Here is a 10,000-nt window from a genome sequence, read left to right on the forward strand (position 1 = left end):
TTAGCGCGCGAGGCTCTAGATGTCCAATTATTACAACCGCGCGAATTTTAATTCTCAACATGGTGACAAATAATGTCGAGGTAAACACGATTCAGCATGCATTCAAACAAAATTCCCCCGGAAAAACAACTCCGGTTACGTTCCCGTTTTTGTTTTGTTGTTGGTAGTTTAGCGCAATGGCAGCAGTGTAAAAATAATGCATGGACTAGGACAGCTAGCTTAGCCTAACGTGTTTTAAGGTTTAATAGGCTACAACAATTTTGTTGAAAATTTAGCAACTATTCCTCTAATGTACACAGTTAGGCTATATTACTATTCATTCATTCACCTTCTAGGAGTACAGTTGAAGTCAACCCTCTTTTTCAATTCAGAAAAGGCATATCAGCATGAAGATAATCCGTCTAATACATTAATTAGGCTAAGAATTCATGCAGGTTCATAGTTCTACATACCCACATAAGAGAATCCTGATAAAGGCAGGACGATTTAACTTCTCTGATCGCTCCCTCCCTCTCTCTCTCTCTCTCTCTCTCTCTCTCTCTCTCAAAAAAAGTGCTTAACTTAGTGTATTTTACAGTGTGCGAGCCTGCTCTCACCTTTGAGCGGCTCAATTTGAGTCCACACACCTGTTTATTTTCCTACACATCTTGACTTGAGCATATTCTTGCTTCTTGTGCAAATTAACAGAAATTGAGTATTGATTGAGTAAGGTTCAATTGATAGTGTTATTAGATTAGATTTTCAGAAAGTGAAGGTTTTTTTTTACCTGTCCTAAAGGAAAACATCATCTCATAATCTTACTACTAGTATGTACATGAGACTGCCAATTAACGATTTACTGTAAGGAGGAGTGGTGATTGAGGGGTTCCGGAAATGCATAGGAAGAGGATTGTAATTGTGCGACCATGTACACTCTGCCTGAGATCAACATTTGTTTCTCCTTTTGTAGATGTGGACGTGCTACAGAGACTGGGTTTGCGTGGAGGTCAGGGGTCACGTTCCGCTCCTCCCGGGGTCATCTCCGTGCCAACGGGGGTCATCCTTACATCACGGGCTCGCCTGGCAACACCCGTCCTCTCCCTCTTACCTACCGCCGGAAAGCACACACCAGCCCCGACACACATGGACTTGTCACTGCTCGTGAGCCTGCGCCTGCACCGCCGAAACTCTGCCTTCCTCTTCTCCGTCCTCTCCGGCTCCCGACTACAGCTGGGCGTGGAACTGTCGCCTGGTCAGCTGACCGTCCAAGCTGGCTCGCCCTCCACAACAGCCACGACGACAAACTCTCAGGCCCGCTCGGGGCAGGCGCAGGGCAGCACGCCCCCACCGCCCAACACGGTCAGTTTCCCGCTGGACCTGCATGACGGCCGCTGGCACTCCCTGGCGCTGTCTGTGAACGGCCGACGGGTGACACTGCAGGGGGGCTGCAACCAAAAGGTTCAGACCCAGCTCTTCCCCTCTGAGCCCGTACCCCTCGACCACCGTGGCAGCTTCCAGCTGGGCAGAGGTGGCCCACGCCTGACTGGCGTGGCCCTGGAAGGGGCGATCTGCCAGCTGGAGCTGGTCAGCTGGGACCGGGTGGCAGACGGCCAGTTCTGCAGCACCATGCGCCCGGAGTGCAAGGAGGATGCCACCACCTTTTCTAACCACAGTCACCCCTTGCTTCCTCTTCTCCCGGTCTCGGACGAGGTGTTACCATGGAAAGCCCCTCTTGTCGTGGGAACCCTCTCCACCAACCTGGTACCGCCATCTCCCCGTGCACCATCACAACGGACCCAAACTGTAGCCCCGGCAAGGACTCCAACGCCTCGGCCGCCACCCAGACCAACGGACAGGAAGGCCTCCCCCAAACCCCCCACGACTAAGCCCAAACCCAGCTCTGCCAAGCCAACCGCCCCCAAATCCACAGCCCCTAAGCCCTACAAGAAGCCCACTCCCACTAAACCAGCTACCACCAAGATCACCACCATCAAAAAAAACACCCCACCAAAACCCACCTCAAAGAGGCCCACTACAGCAGCAAAGCCCACGCATAGTAAAAAGCCCTCCACCCCTCAAGCTCTGCCCGCCCTTAAGCCAACCCCTAAGAAAGTCACGGTGAAGAAGCCCACCGCCTCAACAATACCCGTTTCCAAACCCACCAAGGAAGCAGTGCCCACTTCCCGTCCACCCACCAGAAAGAGCCCACGCCTGGCCGTGACGCCCTCTCCGCCCAGGGTCACCCTGGAGTCCCCGCCGACCTTGGCCATGGACCAGTTTATCACCTACGACCCAGATCTTTCCGAGGTGCTCCTGCTGCCAGGACCCCCTGGGCTAAAAGGAGAGCCTGGTTTTCCGGTGAGACTTTTAACAGTTTGTGTGTTTCACGAGTGTGTGTGTGTGTTTCGTGTGTGTCTGTGTGTGTATGTGTGGGTGTGGGTGTGTGTGTCTGCATGTGCATTTCTGTAAATATATGTTTCAATGCAATTTGCTTTAACACATCTTAATAATTCTGGTTAAGAAGCACATTTTATACCGTACAATCGAAGCAGATTACAGTCTTAGGTTATATTACAGAAGAGCAGTTCTGGTGTGCTCATCTGAGAGCTGACATGATGACAGGGTTTACCCGGCTCTGTGGAGTTGAACTGAGCGCCACTGTGGCTGCACAGGTGGAGCCATTAGATGAGGAATATGAGACACACTTTGAGACGAAGTCGACTATGATTCTCTCAAGCTCCTGCTATACTAGGTCTAGCCAGAAGCTGAAGCCAAGGACGCCAAGCCAAGCCTGTTCTTCAGCACACCTTTGGCAAGTTGTCGGCCTTTTTTTCCCCTCGTACAGTTGTTCTGACCAAAACCTTGACAAAAACACCGGGCAAGCTGAGTCCATCTGAGCAGTGTTTTGCTGATCAAAACAGACAGCAGGGAAGCGGCAGAGGCAGCAACAGATGACTCCAAGGCAAGCAGTTGCTGCTTCTTCAAACGAGGTTGCATGTTGCTGTTTCTCTGAAGCTCTGCACACCCCTTAGAGGATCCTCTCTCTCTCTCTCTCTCTCTCTCTCTCTCTCTCTCTCTCTCTCTCTCTCTTTCTTTCTCTCTCTCTCTCTCTCTCTCTCTCTCTCTCTCTCTCTCTCTCTCTCTCTCTCTCTCTGATTTCTTGGCCCGCTGCCCAGCTGTGTCTGTAGTACCTTCATGCAGCTCAAGACAAGCTTGTAATTAGCGGCAGACAGAGAAGGTGGAGATACCTTGAAAAAAAAGGCTGACTGATCTCACCTGGAATTATGGCCTGGCAAACTTTGATGGCGGTGTTCCCTGAAACATTATATCGTCGTCATTTAGTCATGGCCCCGATGTCGGTGTCACCCTTTGCACACATAAAATCGCCATTCAACGCTTTGTCACTCAGTAAGCTTATATAGCCTCCGTTGATCATCTGTGACACATTTGCGGATTAAATTGTGGGGAGCCGTCATTAAAACAAAATCCTTTTTTATGGAATACTATTTATTTTATAGACATCAAACTGAACCGAGCTGGGATTAAGTTTCATTAAATTATATTGCTGAGATCATGCGTAATGGCATTAACATAAACACATGCATCATAAAGTGGTTGCTGTAAAAAGAGAAACCCTACTACTTGTAAAAAGGGGATGAATTTTATCATCATGAGAATGGAATTCATTTTGGACCGCATCCCCTTCAAAGGTCACGAGACTGATGGCACCAGAGGCCGAGCGCTCCCACTCATTGAGAAAAAAAAACATGATGTAATAATCATGTTTGAGAGAGCGAGTGTGTGCTCTCCTTTTTTGCGAGTGGAATCTGAGTATTCACAGCCAAACATTCTGTGCGAGAGGAAGGGCCAAACCGTAGGCACAGCTGTTAAATGTCATCCTCCTCGGCAGATCAGTGATTTTCCGACTGCTTACCTTTTCCGACTGGTCTTTCGTTCTTTTTTTTGCGGAATAGTTGTGGTATTCCCACGTGGGTTCCCTGCGTTGTACTCTCATCCCCTTTTTTACGGTAATTCATTCCATGGATGTGTGGTTTTCGAGTCATGCTCAAACCAGGGGTATTTACTGTGAACAGAGGGGGCAGTCTGTTTGCTGAGGATCCACATGTGGTACAGATATAGAAATTAATGGAGATGCACGCTTGTGTGTCTGCATGTGGGCATTGGCACATGTATTTGTGTGTGAGAGAGACAATGAAGAGAGTTTTTGGATGCACATTCAGATAGCTTATCTGATGTTGAATTGATCTGTGGTCTGCTTCATTGAGTTGTTTAGCCTGAATGTGAGCGAGTGTGCTTGGTGTTTGTATGTGGGCATATAATGTGTTTGTGCGTGCCATTGGAAAAAGAGAGAGTTTTGGGATGGGAATATGGTGCTGCTGTGAGGCTTTTCAGAATGCATTTGATGTTGAATTGATCAGTGAGTTGTTTATATGTGAGTGAGTGTGCTGGGATGGAGCAGCGTCGTGCGGCACGATGTGTGTGGTCAGCAGAATTCAAGTTCTGAAGGAAAATCTTTGTTTGCATCCTGTGCTACTGTGGTGTAGAGTAGCCTGCTTTCTAATGACTTCAGGGAGAGCAGATTACTTAGTGTGCACTCCTGCTACTGCATCTCTCTCTCTCTCTCTCTCTCTCTCTCTCTCTCTCTCTCTCTCTCTCTCTCTCTCTCTCTCTCTCTCTGTCTGTTTCTCTGTCTCTTTCTGTCAGCTCTCACTCCAACTGTCTGTGCTTTCTTTCTGTCATTTCTCTCTCTCTCTCTCTCTCTCTCTCTCTCTCTCTCTCTCTCTCTCTCTCTCTCTCTCTCTCCTGCATCCATTCCCTTTCCCCTGCTTCCTTTCCTTTATTTCTCTATACAGTCCTGCCAAATAACAAGACCACACTGAAACTGGTCTCAACTCACACAAAAAAGCAAGTGAGACAGCAGCACCAGGTTACCCCAGACACATGTGGGCCACTAGAGACAAGGTGCCTGGCTTCGGTTCTGTTCCCTTACCTCACCTTTAAATTCTGTGCACACATCCCCCGCCTCGAATCCGCAGTGTATTGCACCTTAGGCACGGGCATTATCCTTGGGTTACACACAGTGGCACAGAATGCCTTTTGTTTCACTGAAGGCTCAAGCTGAGTTTGAAATCTGTGAACCCAGGCTCGACTGCGCTTACCTGAGTCACTCAGGAAGGAAAGTGGACTTCTCAGAAATCCCAGATTCCTCCTCTTCTTAGATTGAGGCATATGCTCAGTGAAACAAAAGAAATGTAATAATCCCATGGACATTATGAAAGCATGTAGGTTGTTGTACTGTACTGTTTTTTTTTTTTAAACTAAGACGGATGTTGTAGAATCTTTTGTTGAAGATTACAATTGTGCACATCCCAGGAAAAGGTGCAGGACAAAGGCTGACTGAGGTCTCAGAGGAGATGTCCGTACACTTAGAATCTTTTGTTGCCTGTGTTAAAATACAACTGGTCAGTTCTTATTTTGTATTGAATTTCTCTGCAGTTCTTCGATTGATGCAGCTATGAAAGAGTGGTGTAGGGGGAGGCAGTGTGTTTGAGTGCGTCTTTGCTGCGTCTTTTGTGTGTGTGTATGTGTGTGTGTGTGTGTGTGTGTGGGAGGGTGTCTGGTCGTCTAAGTGTGTGATGGGCGTGTGTGTGTGAACTGAAGTGTGTGTGTGTGTGCATGCCTGTAATTAGGGCAGGTTAATTGCATTTTTAGGAACCCCGCCAGGGCGTATGTTTACGTCTGTATCTGTGCCGCGTGTGTAGTTCAGACAATAGGTGTCTGTCATTATCAAAGACCTAGTAATGCGCCAAACCATACCATTACCGTTCACAGCCCCCTTACAATACACACCCTGAACAAAGCCAAGTTGTGATACACACACCCTAGCTCACGTACGCTACATGTGGATAGACACATCCTCTGCCACGCTGTGTTGCACATACATACACACAGCACTTTTTAAAATACACAAATAGCCTGCAGGCAAGCAGGCAGGCGCACACACACACACACTGACACACACTCATTTACTCGACCTTGCATTGCACTCTCTGTGTGTGGACGTGTGTGCCTGATTTCTGTCACACACGAGCGGCTTTTAGAAACATACAAAGGCACATGTGTGTGCTCTGAAATGCACCATAAATTCTGTGTGTGTGTGTGTGTGTGTGTGTGTGTGTGTGTGTGTGTGTGTGTGTGTGTGTGTGTGTGTGTGTGTGTGTGTGTGTGTGCGTGCGTGTGTGTGTGTGTGTGTGTGTGTGTGTGTGTGTGCGTGCGTGCGTGCGTGCGTGTGTGTTCTTAGATCTCACTGCTGTAAAATATGGTAACACTACATAAACATATGCATATACACACTAACTCTCTTTCTCACACACACACACACACAGACATGCACACACGTTCGGTGGCGCGCACACACACACACACACACACACACACACACACACACACACACACACACACACACACACACACACACACAGAGGGAGAGCGAGGGAGAGACACACACTCTAGCAAATACAAACACACACCCACAGGCGCACACACACACACAGCCCCTTTTCAATGGAGCCCTTTTTTCTTCTGCCACGTGGCCCGGGTGGATGGGGGGGTTGAGGGAGAAGGGTGACTGAGGGAAAGAGGGGGTAGCAAGCAGAAATAGAGTGTACTTTGCTCCCATGAATTGTAAGCTATTGAGGCTGCTCTCTCTTGGTATGGTATAAAGTGCGTTTAAGAGTGTTCATGATCAGTTTGAACCGATGACAAATCCTCACTTTATGACTAATACATGGCCTTCTACAACATTGGTTTTCAGGGCCATAATTCCTAGACTAGTTCATTGAAAAATGAGAACTCTGTCCTATCCAAATACTGCTCAAAAGCAACACATTTTCAACTAGTCTATTTATAGGTCTTTAACCAGATCAGTCAAAATGTGTCGCGACTCAAAGAATTGAATTCATTGCAGGCTGAGTGACCTTTGCCATGTTTATATGTGCTCCAGTCCCCCTGTGTAAAGCCTGTGTCTGTGTGTGTGTGTGTGTGTGTGTGTGTGTGTGTGTGTGTGTGTGTATGTGTGTGCTTTTTTTATAGGGATCTCCTGGACCACCGGGCAAGCTAGGCCCTCCAGGGAAGCAAGGGGCACGGGTAAGTTGGCTTCAGGGAAACTGAGGAGGGAAAAAGGGAAAGTGGGTAATGTTGGGGGGTATGGTGGTATTTGTTGTCAGTAACCGTTGATGCACTTGGAAACATGTTTTGTTGATGCATTTTGACTCTGAGGAAGACACACAGTCCTGAACTTTTTTCAGTTGCATGCACCACAAAGAAAATGTTTTGTAGAGTGTTCCAGTCATCCCTGGGTCTAGTAGTCTTAGAGTAGTATCCCAGACTGATGTTTTAATTGCTGGTGCCTTGTCATGGAGCAAAATCATTCCTGAAGTTTGTAAGTGACGTCTGGCATGCAAGTAGGCCTAGCTGTGATGACAAGACAGCCTGATATGACCTGCCCCATAATCCTTCTCTTCAGTTGTATTCATGGTCTGGAGCTTCTTTGACCTGACGCGATTAGAGGGGCAGGAGCTCTCACCCAATCGTTCCCTTATAAACCTTCCCCAGAAAAGGATACGAATACAGAGAAGTATTATGGGCGGCTCACCAGGCTAATGACAAGATGAGGTATTCTGCTGTCGGTAATAGGCAAGGCTGGCCATCCTTGAGGTCTGCTTTGACATCTGGAGGGGAAGATATTGGTGGGCTCAGTGTGTGCTGTAGTCTAGATGTCGTGGGTTGGGTGTACAGTACATAAGGGAATCAGAGCTCTTTGGTGCAGTTTCATTTTTTTTCTTTTTCATTTCCCCACTTGCTTGTTCTTGCCAGTCTGTCTGACAGATTCAGTTTGTTAATTTCTTTGCAAAACCCGCATATATATTATTAGGCATATTGAAAATGTCAAGCTGTAGTTCTTGCATTTTGTTACTTTGTGTTTTGGTGCCATAGCAATATATCTGTCCAAAGCACAAACAAAAAAGTATCCAATGCAGCACAGGGCTTTTTCCAGGATTTTTTAGTATGAGGGAGGAGGGGGGGGGACCTCTGCAGTGCGCGATTTTTTTAAAAAAATGAAGGCAAAATGGGGCTTTTTGAGACTATCTGAGAGGGACATTTTTTACTTTTGTGGACATCCTGAAAGTACAATGTTAGTGCACTTCAAAATGGCTGAGAAGAAAAAGGAACATATCCCCCTCCCTAGGCCTATATGAAATGCACAAATTAAGCCATTAAGCAAAACTTGAGATTTATTCTGGTACATAGGTAAATATTCATGATCTGGCAGGGAGCTGGGATGAAATTGGTCAGGGGGGCAGATTTTTTAAAAGAGAGACCAGAGAGGCAATTACACTTCTGTCCTGGCTGTCACAGTAACAGCAACTCAGTAATCTGAACATTACCCTTTGAAAATACAACATTGTTCTATAGGCCTACTTGCATTTTAGAAATGAAACAAAAAAGAGTGGATGCCAACCAAACACATTTCCTCTAAATAACAATTTGGCAATATTGAAGGCTTGCACATCAAAAACCTAGGCTACACCCCGAGACTGTCCAAGAAAATACTGACTTCACATGACGTGACGTGATGATGATGACAGTTGAGCAAGTGAGCGCACAGAGAGCCTATGTGTCCTCCCTTGCCAAGGTCTCAGGAGGAGTAACATAAACAGTACTAGCCACGTACTTACAAGATAGGTTTATGTATAAACCGAAGCTATTTCTTCTCACAAAGTTAACAGGTTGAGCATTTGTTAGCATTTGTGCTAAGCGGAGAATTAGCTATTCTAGCGCCAAAGTTTCTCTCCAGCTCTTCTCCGTCATTGGAAGCGCTCGATATTCCCAACGCTTATCTTATTTCAAAACTCCCCCGACTGTTTGTCTGCCTCTGTCTCTGCCTTCTCTCGTTCACACGTTCCTGCGTTTCTCTATGGGGTGTATTTATTTTAGGAGCAAAATACAATTGAAAGGGTTAAAACATCTACTCGCACACGTGCGCCCTTTCCATTATTTCGTTCGCACAATCATTTATTTTAGGGGCATATGCGAGCAAAAGCCCTGATCAGGGTGGACGCAGGCTCCCCCCCCTCCTCTCTCTAAAAAAAGAACTTGTTGCGGCCCAAACAGTGAGTAACTTCACCAGCATTTTTCGTGAGCTACGGCGTTGTAGGTGCTCAGGCAGGCAGTCACCCTGCGCAATGATTATTGGAGAAACAGGCTATAGCCTAAACGATAGAGGTCACGATGACAATTCATTTTCCCCTAAATCATTAAATTAGCCTATCACGCCGCAAGCATTTGAACAGGATAATCTTGGCTGGTTGATCTAATGTTCAGTTCGAGACAAGGTGCGCCCTGAGCTCTGCCGGCATCTTGCAATGGTTCGTATTCAGACGTGCAGAAAAGTTACTATTATCAATGCGACAGCGCGATGCTGTCTCCATTTTCGACCATTTAGCACTTTAGATTGTTATTAGATCATTATTATCATTACAATGTTGTGGATTAATGAGGCTTCATGACTATGTAACTTTATATTGAGAAATGTTCTAGGTGCGCTCAAAAAAAAAACAAAAAAACATGAGGGCGCATCCACGGAGTATGAGGGCGTGGCGCCCTTATTTCCCCGTTCAGAAAAAGCCCTGCAGCATTTTCAATTTCCGCATTGTAACTGTGCATCTGCAGGCTGCAAAACAATTTTCTGTCTTGTGTTACAATGATGCATGTGTCTGCAGAGTCAAATCCTCACTCCACTGTCCTTCAACCCACAGTGTTTGGATATGCTCCGTAGGCTATTTGAAAAGAAGCTGTTGCAGCAGTGGTTTGCATGCAGTGGTAGTGTACTTTGTGACAAATATGGAACCACAGGAGGAAAAAAAACTGTCAAGGGGGTTTTGCATGAGCTGAGTGAATAAAGAGGGAATTTAAGTCTAGGAATGAAGGGCAGAGAGAG

At 46.6% G+C, this 10,000-nt stretch overlaps 1 protein-coding gene across 1 annotated transcript in view; it reads left to right on the plus strand.

Moving 5' to 3' along the window:
• The window catches only part of LOC134458518 (collagen alpha-1(XXVII) chain A-like), a 69,084-nt gene that overhangs the window by 6,269 nt on the left and 52,815 nt on the right, over window positions 1–10,000 (plus strand). The window contains exons 3-4 of the mRNA XM_063210867.1: window positions 950–2,337; window positions 7,093–7,146. Coding sequence (XP_063066937.1) covers window positions 950–2,337; window positions 7,093–7,146 — 1,442 coding nt within the window. The remainder of the gene's footprint in view (window positions 1–949; window positions 2,338–7,092; window positions 7,147–10,000) is intronic.

The sequence above is a fragment of the Engraulis encrasicolus genome, chromosome 11 (genome assembly GCF_034702125.1).
Source record: "Engraulis encrasicolus isolate BLACKSEA-1 chromosome 11, IST_EnEncr_1.0, whole genome shotgun sequence".
In the NCBI taxonomy this organism is placed as follows: Eukaryota; Metazoa; Chordata; class Actinopteri; order Clupeiformes; family Engraulidae; genus Engraulis; species Engraulis encrasicolus.